Source organism: Myxocyprinus asiaticus, chromosome 30 (genome assembly GCF_019703515.2).
Source record: "Myxocyprinus asiaticus isolate MX2 ecotype Aquarium Trade chromosome 30, UBuf_Myxa_2, whole genome shotgun sequence".
In the NCBI taxonomy this organism is placed as follows: Eukaryota; Metazoa; Chordata; class Actinopteri; order Cypriniformes; family Catostomidae; genus Myxocyprinus; species Myxocyprinus asiaticus.
In genome coordinates, this window is record NC_059373.1 from 8,503,524 (window position 1) to 8,521,598 (window position 18,075).

The 18,075-nt window shown below is 38.1% G+C and overlaps 1 protein-coding gene across 2 annotated transcripts in view; it reads left to right on the top strand.

The window, feature by feature from the left end:
- The window catches only part of LOC127420990 (cingulin-like), a 31,195-nt gene that overhangs the window by 3,096 nt on the left and 10,024 nt on the right, over positions 1 to 18,075 (top strand). Inside the window, exons 2-13 of one of the 2 annotated variants that reach the window (XM_051663675.1) lie at positions 2,444 to 3,478; positions 3,954 to 4,054; positions 4,364 to 4,433; positions 8,641 to 8,765; positions 8,918 to 9,050; positions 9,391 to 9,603; positions 13,709 to 13,836; positions 14,523 to 14,549; positions 15,065 to 15,161; positions 15,281 to 15,493; positions 15,572 to 15,661; positions 16,189 to 16,428. In XM_051663675.1, the coding sequence (XP_051519635.1) occupies positions 2,453 to 3,478; positions 3,954 to 4,054; positions 4,364 to 4,433; positions 8,641 to 8,765; positions 8,918 to 9,050; positions 9,391 to 9,603; positions 13,709 to 13,836; positions 14,523 to 14,549; positions 15,065 to 15,161; positions 15,281 to 15,493; positions 15,572 to 15,661; positions 16,189 to 16,428 (2,463 nt within the window). In that variant the 5' untranslated portion in view covers positions 2,444 to 2,452. The remainder of the gene's footprint in view (positions 1 to 2,443; positions 3,479 to 3,953; positions 4,055 to 4,363; positions 4,434 to 8,640; positions 8,766 to 8,917; positions 9,051 to 9,390; positions 9,604 to 13,708; positions 13,837 to 14,522; positions 14,550 to 15,064; positions 15,162 to 15,280; positions 15,494 to 15,571; positions 15,662 to 16,188; positions 16,429 to 18,075) is intronic. The other variant, XM_051663676.1, reaches the window with a different exon arrangement.

Below are 18,075 nucleotides of genomic sequence, written 5' to 3' on the forward strand. Positions count from 1 at the left end.
CTACTAATTCAGAGTCTGGGGGATGGAGCTTTAACTTCTATCAAGAGATTATGTGAGAAAGATTTAAACTTGGAGTGTGGGCTAGGATTCTAAAAAATGTCAAGTCTGTATCTAGAGATGCAAGGGTGCGCCTTATGCAATTCAAGATTTTACATAGATTCTATTGGACCCCCTCTAGATTGTATAGGCCCAGACTCTGTATTTTGGGTAATGGGGTGGTCATCAATATAGGGGATAAACACATACAAAATCGGGTTCTGACCAGGGTTATGATTGGCAGGCAGATTATTTTAAGGGGATGGAAGTCGGCTGGAGCGCCCTCATTTTGGGAGTGGTGTGTGGAGATGGGGAGGGTGGCAGCTTTTGAGGAGGTGTCATTTAGATGCCTGGGGTTTTGGGATTTGTTTAATAGGAATTGGGGCAGTTGTTTGGCATTTTTGGGGGACTCTCAGGGTGGGGCTGTGGAGAGAGAAGTATTGTATTAATTATGTATGATTATTATATATATATATATATATATATATATATATATATATATATATATATATATGTGTGTGTGTGTGTGTGTGTGTGTGTATTCTTATATGTTACCACAGGGGTGTTTGTTGGGGGTCAGGGTGGGGTTGGTGATTGGGGAGGGGTAACAGTGGGGTTAAATGTTGATTCAATGTATATATGTTTGGTTTTCTTTGTTATATATCTACGAATCAATACAAAAAATGTTAATTGAGGTATACGTTTGTGAAGTCAATGTGGACTGTGTGGACTACAGTCACAAGTATTTATTAGGTACATATGGACATTTTGCTATTTTTAAAAATTTAGTGTAAATGGCCACTTCTTATTTTCATAGCAAATGTGCAGCTGGGGTGAGTTATATTGTTGTATCTATTAAAATCTTAAAGGATCTGTTGTAATCATTAATCTGTGACAGTGAATACTATGTGTGTGTGTGTGTGTGTGTGTGTGTGTGTGTGTGTGTGGTTGACATGCATATATTACTCAAGGCATTAGTGGAGTTTACAGAAATTTCTATCAGTAGTTAAACATCAATAAAAACAAAACAATTAAAACATAAGGTCCATGCATCATGCAGAATTGAGTGACATATGTTACACAATATTAAACAATATTGACACAAAGCACAGCTCAATTTAAAATTTTTCTTTTTTTTTGACATTTCGACAAAATATATGATAGTCAGTACAAAGGTTTTTATAGGTTTTTTTGGTCAAAATTAATTTAAGAGAGAAATTAACAAGAGGTTGGGTTGGAAATCATGCATTAATGTTTTAGGCCCCCAGTGAACAAGTCGAAGGCGACTGTGGCAAGGAACAAAAACCCATAAGATCTTAGTTAGTTAGTTGGGGGAATTTGGTTACTCATTTCATATTTATTTACTCAATACAAATGACTGATGTATGTCAATAACCTGTAATTTGCTTCCCTCCTCTCATTCCAAACTCCAGTGTGTTTTTTTTTTTTTTTTCTGTTAGAAGACTTTATGGTTAGGTTTAGGGATTACATTTATGAAAAGTCATAAGAATGCACATTCATAACCCCAGTGCTTCTCTTTCTGTTGTGGTGCTCAATAATTATTTACTTATAAAATCAGGCTCGAAATTTAGGGTTTGGGTTACCGCGTACTATTCTTACGACTTGTCATGAGACCAGGTTGGGGTCCCTGGGTCTGTAAAGGTTGAAAACCCTTGATCTAGATTAAACTCTTAAGTATCTTTAATCCAACACTCAAGTGTATGTTATGTGTGCTGCATACTAGCACTTATAATTTGAGGAATGTTGGCTTTACAGTAATAAGCTACTTTTGAGCTGATGTTACCGCTCCTACATTCTGGAACTGTGTTCTAGGAAAATGGGAAGACAGGAAGTAGAGTGGAATGTGCCAGAACCTGCTCTTACCAGCAGGCACACCTGTTTGTCACATACAAACAATCTCTCTTTTTCTTTTAAATATAGAGCACTGACCGTGCCTGTGCTGAAATCTGATATCTGTGTCACACACAAAATGGTCTCATATTTCTCAAAGTGTGGCAATGTATTAAAAAATAAAAGGTAAAAATGGAGAGAAATTTGTTTAAAAGTTTCTTGGCAAATGAGTGCTATTAATATTTACATGGAAATGTCAGCATGATCCAAAATGGCAGTAGCAAAGCAGTCTTGGCAAAAAAAAATAAACAGTAAAAATGTCATACTAAATGATGCTGAATTTGTACAATTCTCTGCAAAATGGTCAGATAGCTAAATTAATTGTTCTGTATCTGAACAATTAAACAAGTCGATGTAGCCTGCACAAAAAAAATAAAAAATAAAAAATAAAAAATAAGGATCATGTATTAGTATTAGTGTGGACATGCCCTTTTTCTATTTGTCTCTTTATGGGCTGGTGTACCGACTTATTAAATTCTTTGTTTTGGTTCCACAGCAGGCCTCAATGAGTTCCCTCTCAGCAGAAAGGAAGCCCCCTCTGGACTATGGTGTACAGATCCGCTTCATCAAAGATCTGGATGACACCGGAGGAGGGTTCCCAGATATGACTAGACTAGCCGGTGGAGTTGGTGGTGTTAGCAATGGACCTCCTTCACCCTCTAAATATGGAGTAACTGTGCGGGTGCAAGGAATTTCGGGACAACCCTACGTGGTGCTCAATGATGGAGAGAAAGGAGACTCTTATGGGGTACAGCTGAAGGCTCAACCACAGACCCAAAACTCAGCCCCAGTTATTTCTCGGACTTTTCCTTATAGCAGTCTGCTGCCGGTACAAAGGGAAGGAGCTCGGACTCCCCAGGACTCTAATACCCCAGTTGGCCAACCTAGCTCTCCAGAGGAGGAATATGGGAGCCCCTTAAAGAGGCCACCTGGTGACGGACAAGCAGGGAGCCAAGGAGAGGCTGACGGTAGGCCTACAGAATGCCTTACCCCTTCTACACTGGCTCACAGGGTGGACAACAAGGAAGAGGATGATTTTAATGAAGCAGGGCTTAGGAAGGTCAGGCAGAATGGAATTGGTGGTAGTCCTAATGGGGCAGGGATAAATGGATCTTTCCTGCCTACTTCCTCAGGCTCACTGGATGAAGAGAAAGCCCCAGCAATAGACACTAAGTCATTAGCTCCCATTAATAAACTTATCAGCCGTTTTGGTGGTAGTGATGTTCCCAACTCAGAAACACGAACTCGGCCTCGCTTCGATAACAGAGTACGATCCCAAAGCATAGATGCCCTGACCAAACCTAACGATGAGCCCCCACCGACTTCACCAACAATTAACCCCTATGCTACTATTACACCCACTACAGTGCCCAAACTCAACTCACCTAAGCCATCAACCGGCAGTCTAGGACGAGACTCCACATCTGTTGCTAAAGTATCTGCAGTCCCCAAATCCAAACCTCTCACTTTCAGCCAATCTCCAAAGCTGTTTGTTCCCAAAGAGGCACCATCTTTTGTGCCAAAGAAACCAGTGAGTCTTCAAGCCCTTATTCTGCCAGAAATGAAAATTGTCATCATTTAGTCACCCTCATGTTGTTCCCGAACCATATGACTTTCTTCCTTCCGTGGAACACTAAAAGAAAAGTTTCACCGAATGATGGCACTATTCCATACAATGAAAATGAATGGGGACTGGGGCTGTCGAGGTCTGTTCCTCACACAACGCTATCTTATGGCTTCTAAAGACTTGGAATTTAGCGAATAAGTTATGTGAACTGGTACTTTTATGGTGTTACTTTTGTCAGATTTGGAGCTTGACAGCCCCCAGTCCCCATTCACTTTCATTGTTTGGAAAAGGGTCGTCATTCTGGCTCTTGGCATTCTGTTAAACTTCTCTCTTTTTTTTTTCCACTGAAGAAAAAAGTCATTAATTTACTTTGTTTATGGAGCTTTAACAATGCTCTGCAAATTTGATAACTTAGACCTTTGTAATGTCTTATGTCCAGATGACCCCTGACCTCATAAAGAGCCAGACCCTGAGTACAGAGATTGAAAATGGAGAGGATGCCCAGGCCAAACAAGCCATTTACAACATTCTTAAAGAAGGGTACAATAATACTCTTATTTGTAGAGCTGGCAATGAATTTACTTCCCAGTGAATACAGTCATATCAGCAAATGTGTAAGACAGACCTCAGGTTTAACACATCGACTGAGTCTAATTACATATTCAACTGCATGCATTACTGATAATTGCAACAATATTACTGAAAATAATTGTAATATTGTAAGAGTGGCTAATACAGATTAATTGAGGATATATTTTCTAAGTTTATTAATGATGCTTGCTTAGGCAATTACTGTTTTCTGTTTTCTTTCCTTGTTCATTCAGTGTTCTTCCTTTTTTCAAACACTAGGTCTGTTGAGAGTGATATGGCCATGAAACGTAAAGCGAGTCTCATTCATGAGAGGTTCTGTGGGGTGAAGGTAAGAGCACTCACGTTCAGTAAATCAGTTTGCATTTCCCAGCACTGAATGATGCTGTATGGTGTCTGTTGAATGTGGAAATTATATCCACAGAGGGTGTGTGTGTGTGTGTGTGCCCATAGTTTGCATATCTGTCCCTGTTTTGCATGTCTTGAGAGAGAAATAGCATGAAAGAGAAAGATATTCTGAGACAGTGAAAGTGGAAGATAACAGAAACAAATGCCTGTATACATCTTGTTAGAAATTCTGTTCATTCTAACTTCAATATTTACACAACAGCAAGAAAATGAAGTGCCTGATCTTGACTAGAGCATATTTCTAAAAGTTTGGTATACCCATTAATAGAAATACTTCCTTAAATAATATTACAATATAGACATATTTTTTTTTTTTAAGTTACAGAGTTCACAAGGTACTGCATGATAGAAAAGAAGATTAATATTTACAAATATTTGGAAATTTTGATTAACTGTCAGACAGTTAATAAAAAATATCAAAATATTAATAAATATTCATCCTTTATGCCTTCTTGTGCATAAACCTGTGTGTGTGTGTGTGTGTGTGTGTGGCCAGGTTTGGGTGGTTTACGAGGACATTTCTTTTTATGTTACAAACTGGTAATTACAAGGGTATTATGTAAAAATGCAGAAAGTTTTATGTGAGGGTTAGGTTTAGGGGTAGGGTTAGGGGATAGAATCTATAGTTCGAACAGTATAAAAATCATTATGTCTGTGGAGAGTCCTATAAGGATAGACGCACCAACGTGTGTGTGTGTGTGTGTGTGTGTGTGTGTGTGTGTGTGTGTGTGTGTGTGTAATATTGTTAGTCTATGTGTTTGCAGAAGCTTACCGTGTGTGAAATATCCTCCTGTGGTCTCTTGGCAACCATTGCTTCAACAAGGAAAGCTGATTAGAATGTGTGGTCGAGAGCTTGCTCTTTGTGATCCATTAATAATTAAGTTACACTAGAAATTGATATCTGTGAGGGAGGGTGTCCCCTCAGTCTGGGGGCGCCCAGTGTGTCTGGGTTTCAGTATTAATGGACACTTGTTGAACGACCTCTCTCACGTCATATCCCACTGAGCACTCGTCCATGCATGTTAAACTCTGTTGTCGTCGTTAGTATCAATGTGAGGTAAACCTCGCTTGCCCAATGCTTGGAGATTTTTAATGTCTGACAATGGCTGTAGTAACACTGATTCTTTTTTTTTTTTAAACAGTGACAAATGTTTTAATGCTAATGAATAGGCCTAATTTGTTAAATTAATATTCCAAGTTCAATACAAATTAATCTCAATCAGCAGCATTTGTGGCATAATTTTATTTACCACAAAAAAATCATTTTGATTTGTCCCTCCATTTCTTTAAAAAACAGTGAGGCACTTACAGTTGAAGTGAATGGGGCCAATCCGTAAACGTTAAAATACTCACCATTGCAAAAGTATAACCACAATCAAAACAATATGCGTACACAAAATAGGCAAGTATGCAGCCGCCCAGAGCACCCTAGCAAAGCCCTAGTAACCACCCGGAACACTCTCATCAGTCATCAGATGTGTGAAAGTTTTTAGAATAAATGAACTAATCTAGATTTTGTTTAGTTGTTGGCTTTCCAATATTTTTGAATAAGACTAATTGGTTAAAATTGAGCAGATCCAACTTAATCCAATTAATCATATTGAGTTTTATACATGCAGCCTCTTAGGTATCATGACTTGGTGCAATATAGTCAAAAATAATGCATATTTTATTAACTCTGCCCCCTAAACCAAACCCTAAACCTAACCGTAAGTAGAGTAAAAATGTAATCTAAGAGGGAAAATGCAACCTCCGAACTGAACTCATTGATAATATGAACAGAATTGCTACCTCATTTCTGTAGGACCGGAGAAGGTAAACACATTTGAATCGATGCAAAAATGTCTGATGGGAGATGGCGCTTGTCACAAATTCAGCAGTATGGGGTCAATTTCATGGTACCAGGACATTCGATAGCAACATGTTGATTTCCTGTGTGATCAAGCAATAGCTATGATAAGAGTCTGAGTTGATGTGGTGATACATTTGATTTTCAACTGCTTGGGCTTAAAATAATTAATCGTAATTGTCTTACTTAATTGAGTGCTTTATTAAAATATCATGATAATACCTAATTGTTTTTAATTTGCATAGCTAGAAGGTGCTCAAAGGTTACTTCTGGTAATACCGCCCTGCAGTTTTTGTAATCAGTTGAAAGATGAAGACTGCAAAACTTATTTGATGTTTATTCTATTCAAGCAGTAACTTAAGCTCAAATTTGTTTTGAGGAGAGTTCCCTGTTCACTGTGTAAAGCGCTTTGAGTGTAGTGTCAGAAAAAGCGCTAGATAAATGTAACATACATTCATTCATTCATTCATTCATTCATTCATTCATTAAGACAACGCAACCCAAGAGATCAGTTCAAATGGTCTAGTAGTAGCAATGTGTGGACATGATAATGATGGCAACAGCAGTTGAATGAAGTTCTGGTGTTGGGTACGCCTTTCTGAATAAAGAGATATCCTAGAGGACTGAGATATATAAGGAGGAGACAGCTGGCTGCTTGCTGTGTATGCCATGTGATTTCAATCAAGTATTTAACTATCAGGATAGAATAATTTTTATTTTTTGGTTCCTGCCTTGTGTCTTTGGGATCTGAAGGTGTAGACACACCAAGATCTATATTCATTACGGTGACATGGTCACATGATTTTTGTTGAAAGTTGATTAGGCTAACACATGTGTCTTCATCGGGAGTTGCTCAGAATCTCCCTACAGCATGTTTGTGAATTATTACTAAGGACGAGGTGATTAACTTAACTGGTGTAGTGTAGATGGATAGCCATGATTTATTAATTCCTGAGGGTAAATTCAGAACACAAAGTAGCTGCTGTGTCAGATGTACTGTATGCTTAGCCCCAAGATGACATTTATAATACTCCATTCATGTTATTTTAGAAATCTATATGCTTTTGTGTTTGTGCAAAAGCTAAATATCTTCAGCTTTAATAAGTGTTGTCCTTGAATAAATGGGGAAACCAATCCTTGTATGGTGCAGTGGATGGATTTGTCCTCTAATCAAATTGAGAATTTTCTTTTTTTCAGGTTCTCATTTTGAGTAAAATAAGGTATGTTGTTAAAGGAATATATTGGGTTCAGTACAAGTTAAGCTCAATCAATGGCATTTGTGGCATAATTTTCATTACCAGAAAACAAATCATTTTCACTCATCCCTCGTTCATTTAAAAAAAGCAAAAATTGCGGTTACAATAAGACACTTACAATGAAAGCGAATGGGACCAGTATATAAATATTAAAATACACATTGTTTCAAAAGTACAAAACAAGATGCAAACTCTATTCATATAAACATGATTTTAGTGTGATAAAATCACTTACTAACCTTATCTGGGTTAGACATTTAAATCCAGTGTTACAACTTGGTTGTCATGATGACATAACGCAGCTAAACCCTGTAATCTGGTAAATGCTGTAATGGTGGTAAATCTCTAATTTTATCACACTAAATTCACGTTAACATGAATAATGTTTACGTCTAATGACTATACTTTTTAAGCAGCTTGTATTTCAATGTTTATGGATTGGCCCTCTTCACTTCTCTTCCACTGGCCCTCTTCCAAATTATCTTACTGTAACAGCAATATTTGCCCTTTTTTATGTAAAAATTACTTATTTATAGTAATCAGCATTATGCCACAATTGTTGTCGATTGAGCTTCGAGAGCAAGAGCAAGATACTTTCACATTTTTATTCTACAACATAAATTAAACAGTCATACCTCATACATGAATTTAAAAGGCCGCTGTTTTTTAAAGACTACAACTACCACAAGGATGTGAGATTATGTGCTTGACGAATCGGATAACCGTTGTAGTCCTTATGTAGAGACTTGTTAGCAACTCATTTCAAAAGTCATGATATGACAGTGTGTAATTTATGTTGTAGAACAAAAATGTGAAAGTCTCTGAAGTTGGTAACCACTGACTTTATTTTACTTGTATTGTAAATCAAAAACTGCTATTCTAAAAAGCTATCGGACATTTCAGAGTGAATCCATGGTGAACTAAAAGCGTTAAGCAAGCAAGTGAGTTTTATGGCTTGTTCTGTGATGCTAGTGGATTGTTGGTTAATCCTTGAAGTAACATTGTTGGTGTTTGGTGTTCAACAGGGTCCTCAGATCCTAGTGACTGACAGCAATCTAAAGACTGAACTGGATCAGGCTTTCAACAAGAACACACAATTGCAGCAACTCCTGGACAAGACCAAGAGAGAACTGCAGGAATACCAGGAGCAGTAAGTGAGCCTTTTTTTTTCTCATGAACACTTTGTAAAGCAAGTGTGCATTTCCAATGGAATATATGCCCCTCTCACACATAGACTTTTGATTGGATGTTGCTTTGTGACATCCTAATTAGATTTGGCTGATTAGTTGTTTCTGCCTTCAGAATGGTGGAGCTGCGGATCGATAGAGAGAGGGCGGAGTCTCGCTTACGGCAACAGGAAGATCAGCTGGCTCAACTCCAGGAAGAGCTCAGACGAATGCCGGAAAATTCACCTCAGTCTGACACTATGCATCTAGTATGCTCACATAAATGCAGAAGTGTCTGTCTGTCTTTTCTGTCTGTCTGTCACTCTTTTCTGTCTGTCTATTACTCTTTTCTATCTCTTTCTTGTCTGTCTGTTTGTCTGTCACTCTTTTCTATCAGTCTATCACTCTTTCTTTTCTATCTGTCACTTTTTTCTATCTGTCGTCACTTTCCATCTGTCTGTCTGTCTGTCACTCTGTCTATCTGTCTGTCATTTTTTTCTATCTGTCTGTCTGTCTGTCACTCTTTCTATCTGTCTGTCACTCTTTTCTATCTATCAGTCTTTTTTTTCTACCTGTCTGTCTAAAATGTCTTTCTATCTCTTTCTGCAGGACTTGATGACAGTACAGGCGGACCTGTCGGAGTCTCTGATGTTGCGGCAGAAGCTGGAGGACACTTTAAGGCAGAGAGAGCGAGAGCTCACCGCTCTGAAAGGTGCCCTGAAGGAAGAGGTTGAGACCCATGATAAAGACATGGAAGCCCTGAGAGAGCAGTACAGTCAAGACATGGAGGCCCTGCGTCACAGCATGGAGACTGTCTCACAGGTACACAAACACAGGTGTACTTGGTGAAGAATACCTGTTTCTTAAAGAGACAATTCACCCAAAAATATAAATTGGCAACACACTTATGGTGTCTAAAGTCACCAACACTCACTGAAACTGAATGACTTCTGGTTGCTGTGAATCTCTGTCAATGTAAACCAGAGACGAGGCCATACATTTTCGAGGGGATGGGCCTTGATAAAACAAGGTGGGCAAAGGGCATTATTTGGGAATTGCAAGCAAAATTGCCATCAATCACTGTAAGCTATTACACCGCAGCATACAGCATAAAACAACTTGAACAAGCAAGCAAAACTACAAAAAGTTTAACAACTCCAGAGAAACAGATAATGAAATGGCTCTTCCCACATTACTACAAGTTCCAAATAACATTAAAGGTGCAGTATGTAAGATTCAGAAACCCTTGTTATTAATGACACTTGTGGCCGTTAAGTGAACTGCAGCCAACTACCTGTTACTCGTGCTCGCACTTGTGCACACACTCCATAGGGACGCGAGCGAGCATTGGCCAAAACAATGACTTAACGTACAAAGAGACTGAACGTGATTCACTGGCATCATGCTGTAACATGATTAAAATAACACAGTTATGATTGTTTTACTACAAACTTTGAGACTAAACTAAAACTACTTATCAGCTAACATAGCATACAGATACACACAGCTACAAACTACCGAACTATACCAGAAAGTTTACTGTTGCACTGCAGTTATGTTGCCCTATTGTATGTTTTGTATGTCATATGTTGTTCAACGATCAAGAAACCAGTGTATTTGCTTAAATTTATCCTGTATACCTGACTTTTAGTCTAAAGAGATGATCATTTAAATTATTTGAAAGTTACGAAGCAAGGTAGCATGCAATTCATCAGCGTTAGCAGGCAAGATCAAGTTAGCTAAAATTGAACAGATCAGTCCTTATGGCACTATATTTCACATGCTTTGCAGTTATGTAAGCTTACCTGTCCAATAAGAAGATTCAGGCCAATTCAGGGTCGGTTTTGATCCCCAAAACCGAACGAAGGTCCCTCCAGGAATCAAACGCCCTGCCGATGTTCACTCTAGTTTTCACTCGACCACGAACACGTTCCCGCTTAGCTAGACTGGATTCAGTAGATAAATTTTTTTGTTGTTTTTTTTAACTCTGAGTTTGTGTAGGAGTCAGTGTTGTGCTGGGAGCTGGCCGTTTGCTGGATTCCATCTCTAAGATAACGTTACCTAGTGTTTCAGTTTGTTGTCGCTGTTGAGTAGCAGAAGAGAAGCTACTGTCTTGAGGCAAGGCTCTTGGGAGCGCGCATAAACGTCACATCCTTTGGATTTTCCCGGCAAAACCGACCCGCTCCCTTCGCATGAAAGTCAGTCTACAGGATTTAATAGGCAACCTAGGAAGTCCGGGAAGGGCTCATTTTTTAAGTTGCGTTACAAGCCGTTCACACATTGGCAAAAAAAGGTGAATATTACATGAAAATTGTTACATACTGCACCTTTAATATAAACACAACCAGAATTACAGTTTAACATATTTTAAACTAAACATTGAGAAAATGTTTGTACTTACCATAGAAGACATCCAACATTATCAGTCTGAGACGATGGGGCTTTTGTTTAAACACTGAGATTATGTTATCATAGTTTTTTATGTGGTTTGTTGTGGAGAACAGCCTTTCACCACTGCATGATGTCATTGGCAGAGTAATATGTGCTCGGATCATTTTGTTCATGTTTGGAAATATGTCCTCAGGACTGTTATCCAACACTTCAATGAGTGATGGGAGGCCCTGTCCAGCAGCTGACATCCATTTTAGTTGCTGCATGAACACAGTAAACTCAGCATCACTAATGTCTATCTATTCCATAGTGTTTACATGCGGTTGTTAGAGAGTCTCGGCCTCCAAAATTGTTTGAACCAGGTAAACAGGCTAAAGAAGCATGCATAAAGGTGTCGGTATGAAAACGGCTGTTCAGCTTCATTAATTAACGATCTAACACCTCATTCCAAAGATTCCTCAAATCTTCATTGTTTTTAATGCTGGCACATTTCGCAAGTGTGCTTGTGACAACTGATGGAGCCAATTTTGCAGGATGTTTCCTTTCTCGCAAAGACGTGACATCCCATTTGTCGACGTCATGTTTTTCCATCAAATCTTGCTTTAGTTGGAGCACTTTCTCAAAATCATGTTTTGTATTGCCCCTGAACTCTTGTAGATTTAATTTCAGACCCTTGATTAAATTAATGCAGTCTGTGACCGATACAGCAGGTGATTGTTGTCCTTTGGTTGCAGAATCACTCATCTCAAAGAATTTTCCAAAAGGCAACTTTTTGGTTTGCATTTGTTGCAAAAGAGGAGTTTCTAGTTTAGTTAGACCACTGCTGGATTCAGAATACTCTGCGAGTGTTTCTAAAATCCCATCAAGTTGTGTTAGGATCTTAGTGACTGAGCCTGACTTGGAGCCCCATCTTGTGTCAGCTGACCTCTCCATCTCCAAACAGTGCCAATCTGGATGTAACTCCTTTGAATTTCCATGAATCGTGTAGCCGTGTACAGTATTCAGAATGTACTCACTTGTCTAGAGACCTTTTCAGCACTGCATTGAACAAGATTAAGATGGTGTGAACTACAGTGTATGTAGAGAGCCTGAGGAAAAGTGCATTTAAGGATGACTTGCACTCCCCCTTTTATTCCTGACATCACAGATTTGCCGTCAAAACAAAATCCTATGCACAACTGGGGATCCAGGTGTAGTGGCGCCAACAGTTGAAGTATTTTCTCTGAAATCCCATCTGCCCTCATGTCACACGTATCCAGAAATCCTCATTTTCATATTTTGAAAGCAAATAGAATAATAATAAAAATACCCATTATGTGCCTCTTCACTTTGTCTGTGACCATGCAACAGAACATCTTGCTTGGCACAAAACAGTACAAAATCAAGCACAACTTTGATGTGTTCCCGATTTCTTTCCACAAAAGACGCATTTGCACGGTCTCTGTTTAGTTAATCCATTACAGTACCACTGCCCTGAGGTTGATGAATTTGTCTGTAAACAGCCAGTTTAGCTTCTGCATTTAGGTGCCCTTTACTAACCTGATGCTTCATGCAGGCGTGGCTTAGATGTTTCCAGCCTCTAAATCCATCATGTTAAAATTTTGTCTCGCTTTGCTGGGGAAAATGCCTGCAGGCTTTACAAAAAATTGCATCGCCGGCAGTGCTATACTTCAACCAGCTGAATTTCTCATACCACCCCAAGGAAAAACAGAGTTGTTTTCCTGATATTATAGTAAATGGAAATCTTTGCAAATTAGGCTGTATGGGTGGCTTGTCCAGTGAAGACAAGTCCCATTGCGGGTTTCCCGTATCATTTGAAGTTGATGCCGGTGGTTCAATAGCAGACGACCCGGGATCATTAGTAGACGGACCGGGTTCATTAGCAGAAGGCCCAGGTTCATTGGTAGGCTCAGTTTCTTGCAGTAATTCAGTTTGGGTATCCAATTTAGGCTTTTTAATGTAATAACTTATTGAGATTTGTTTCGCCATTTCAGCGCTCAACTCCATAAATTCTACAACGTTAATTTTACGTGTCTATGTCGTAGAGGTAACATTGTGGGCGGGACTAACAGAAATCAATGCATTATGTTTAACTTTTATTTTTGAGTAGCGTATCCAAGCATCAATAGTAGAGGAAACATAGAAAATGTCTCAGAAATTGACAATGAACTATTATACAAAACTTACTTTTATTAAAAAAATAACATGGTAGTGTGATGACATTTTGTTTTGTTATTATTATTATTATTAATTTTATAATTCAATTTAATTATTTCATACAAGTGTATGGAAATCTGCAACTCCTGATTGGGTGGACTAGGCTTCCAAGTGGGCCATGCCCACCAGGGCCCACCCATAGCTTTGCGTCTGGTGTACACACCCCTGAATACTAGCATTTCGTTGCTGGAAGTAGTTGAACTATTTTGGCAAGATCCAAAAGTATTTCTGTCCGTTCAGCTCTGTCCAGACAGTAGCAGAACTTTCATGAACTGTTGCCACCTGCCCTCACTCCGTGTGTCTCTAATCTTTTCTGCAGTCTCAGCTAGAAATTGAGGAGGAGCGCCAGAAGGTGAATGCTTCCATCTTGGCTCTGGAGGAGGAGCTGGAGGGCTACAAAGATCAAAGCGGCCAATGGAAAGAGAAATTTAATTCTGTCAACCAAGAGTAAGCACAGAGATTCCATAAAAATCCATTGAACATTTGATGAGCATTAGTAGCGTAAGACCAAGTGTAGAACCCTCAAAAGGTCCACAGACAGAAAAAAATATTGCCGACATCGACATTGTCAGAGCTCCACAACCTCATTTCTTTAAAACATTGTATTTCTTGTAAGATCCAAATGTGTCGCACCAAGGTTCAGGTCTATGTTTGTCAAAGGAGTCCAATGACTAAACCGTAATCATGTACAAACAATCTTGTGACCCACACCCATTATTAACATTTAGTGTTATCTTAAGGACTTCAGTACATAATGAATGTTTTGCTAAAATTTTGCCTGGTTAAAAGGTCAGATCTACATTTCATTTGCCTTAAATTAATTGTTTAAGGCAAAATGATGTTATCTATTCAACACTTAATCGTATTTGAGGTTACAGGTGTACTTTATTTTAAGGATAGATAATAAGAGAAGTTTTAATTTTTAAAGCAGGATTTGGCCACAACTATTTCTGATCTTGTCCCACAGTTTTGTTGTATTCATTGTATTTTATGTTGTCTTCATTTTCAGTGTTTTGTATTTTATTTTATGAGCTTTATGTTATGTGTTTGTGTCAGAAATGCTCTTTGTTTGTTAATTTGTTTGTTTTGTCTCTTTCTGATGCATGCCTTCACTTGTGGTTTTGGTTTGCCAGGCGGGGGCAGCACAGCGCATTTCAAAAGTGAGACAGAGTTTTGTAGGCCAGTGTATACAATCAACAAAACTAATTTCCTGTGATTGATTAAAGTATCTTAATGTAAATTAATAATCTGTCATAAAATCTGGTCCACTGACACACTGTACTAGTCTATTTTCCTGAAGAATTTGACTTTAATTTTACTAAAAAGCAAAAAAAAATATTATTCTGACTAATCAAAATTAAATCTTTAATTTTTACTGTCCATGCTGGATCATCATATCTAACCAAATATTACTTGATTTTCACTAATACGGCAAATCATATTTCTTGTGCAGGTGACCAAAATGGACACTCAAGTCTTTCCTCATGTTGCAAATAATTTCAGTTCTATTTTAATTCTGAAATAATACACATTCTTCGATACTAGGATGTTGATTCCTTCTACAGGTTTTCATCTTTTTTTGTAGTTTCGTGTCATTCTTCATATGCAGAAATCTGACTAATCCACACTTGTGTATTTTTGTAAATTGTAATTGTATGTTTGCCTCATTGTATAGACTGCTGCAGGCTCAACAGGAAAAGAAGCAACTTGAAGAGAAGCTGTTCACAATTAAGAAACAAACTGATGAAACAGATTCACACTCATTAACACAGGTAAAATACATATGGAAGAGACGCAATCAAACACATCTACAGAGCCTCAGATCAGAGTACTATAGCATAGATCTAGAGAATTGCCTGACATTGGATTTAAAATTATTTTGCATCTACAGGAGTTGCAGCGTTGCCAAAATGATTTAAAGAGAGCACAATCAGAATTGCACAAACAGAAAGCAGAGGCAGGAAAAAAGGAGGAGGAGCTTAAATCAGTGATGAGAGACAATGAAGAGCGAGAGAAAGAACTGAAGGCAGAGATTGACAGACTTAAAGACCAATCAGTGAAAGACAAAGAGGAACTTGCAAAAGCACTGGAGAAGACACAACAGGTAGGATCGAATAAGGATGCATGAATTTGCAGTCTTACTCTCTTTCGCTCTAAATTTTTTTATTTCCTGTTTTTGTAGCCTTCCGTTTTGGAGCAATCTCAGGATGCTGGGAGCAACCTGGAACTTCAAGAGGCAAACGCTCGCTTGAGAGAAAGATTAGCACGCATGGTAAAACATAAATATACTACACACTCAAATTCATCCAACATCTAGAATAGTGCACAACAGTATGGAATTTTGGCCAGCACTGATATCCTAAAGAGAGATATATTCAATTTAATTGTAGCAAATAAGACGTACACAAAATGTATGAAATTGAATGTAAATGCTTTTTTTTTGTGTGCAAAATATATTCATATATTTTAAAAAATATTTAAAAACAGAAAATATGCATTAAACATTTCAAAGTAGGTTTTAGGACTGACACAATGGGGAGCTAACAATTCTGTTGCAGATACTGATAATTTCTATATTCTAAATAGCCAAATATCAGTTTTATATTAGTCATTTAATCTGCCTGTCTGATGTATTTATCAGTAATCCAGAAAAGTTTTATGGTAAAGTGCATATGAATATATAATAATTTTGCTTGAAATTATTGGTTTACAGGGACACATGCAATTAGAAGCATGACAACACATGCATTAATCGATTCAATACATTCTCATACTATTTCAACACTGTGTGTCCTTCAGACACAGCTACAATCCAGCATCCCAGACTCCTCTGATGTTCTGGAGGAGGAGAACCGAAGCTTGAGGAACCAGGTGGAGGAGTTGAAACGCACAGCGTCTCGGCTGGGACAGGAGAAAGATGAGCTCAGCAGACGTCTGGAGGAGAGGGAGAGGGAGAGAGAAGCCCTGAGACGAGGCAAGAGTGACCTTGAGGAGCAGAAGAGATTGCTGGACCGAGCACTGGAGAAGATCAATAAAGAAGTGTGTGTTTTTCTTTTTTTGGGGGGTGGAGGCGGTTACATAAGTATGTTCTGTTTTTTGGATAGTCATTGCATGTTGATTTAAAAAAACTACTGTTTTTATTACATTGTTGTGTGTTTTATAAAGTAGTAATTAGTTGCATTTTGATCTGTAGTTGACCGATATTTAAAAAAAAAAAAATGTTTTTATATATAATGTAAAAAAATGTTTTGTTTTTTTTCTCCCAATTTGGAATGCCCAATTCCCAATGCGCATTTAAGTCCTCGCGGTCGCGTAGTGATTCGCCTCAGTCCGGGTGGCGGAGGACAAATCCCAGTTGCCTCCACGTCTGAGACTGCCAACAGCGCGTTGCCACGGAGACATAGCGCGTGTGGAGGCTTCACGCCACCCACCGCGGCATCCACGCTCAACTCACCACGCGCCCCACTGAGAACGAACCACATTATAGCGACCATGAGGAGGTTACCCCATGTGACTCTACCCTCCCTAGCAACCGGGCCAATTTGGTTGCTTAGGAGACCTGGCTGGAGTCACTCAGATTTTTTTACAAAATTAAAATTTTGCTGGACAGTCTTACTAATCTCGTTAATTGGCCAAGCAAAATTTCTATTTTGCTTCTCAATCTCGTTAATTGGCCAAGTAAAATTAAATTTTTGCTAATCAGTCATGTTAATCTCATTAATCTGATGAGCAAAAGTTTAATTTCACAAATCAATCTCACTAATCTCATTATTCGACCAAGTAAAAATTACATTATGTGAATCAACCTCACTAATCTTATTAATTGGCCAAGCAAAATGTAAATTTAGAAAATCAGTCTCACTAATCTCATTATTCGACCAAGTAAAAATTACATTATGTGAATCAACCTCACTAATCTTATTAATTGGCCAAGCAAAATGTAAATTTAGAAAATCAGTCTCACTAATCTCATTATTCGGCCAAGTAAAATTTCCTTTACACTGATTAATCTCGCTAATCTCGTTAATTGGCCAACCAAAATTTGTATTTCGCTAATCAGTCTCACTAATCTTGTTAATTGGCCAAGTAAATTTTCAACTTCGCTATTCAATCTCGCTAATCTCATTAATTGGTCAAGCAAAATTTAAATTTCACAAGTGACTTTTCCTCCACTTGCCTTCTGAATATACAAAAATATGGACTTGATTCGATAAATCATAAATCACAAAAGTGGTCATAAAAAAACAAACAAAAATGGACTGACCCCAGGAAATGAATGGGAAAGACAAAAAAAAACAAAAAAAACAGCCATTTTTTTTTTTGTCAAATACAATATATAAATCAGCCACAATGCAGAAAAAACACACACAGAAATGAGACTATAAAACATGCAGAGTGCAAAACATACACACATATATGAACACACACAAATTACACTATAACAGAGCAATTTACTTTAATTTTGTCACATACATTCTATAAATCAGCCATAATGCAGAACACACACACACACACACACGTACGTTTGTGCGGCTATCCTTATGAGGACTCTCCATAGACATAATGATTTTTATACTGTACGAACTATAGATTCTATCTCCTAACCCTAAACCTAACCCTCACAAAAACTTTCTGCATTTTTACATTTTCAAAAAAACATAATTTAGTATGTTTTTTAAGTGATTT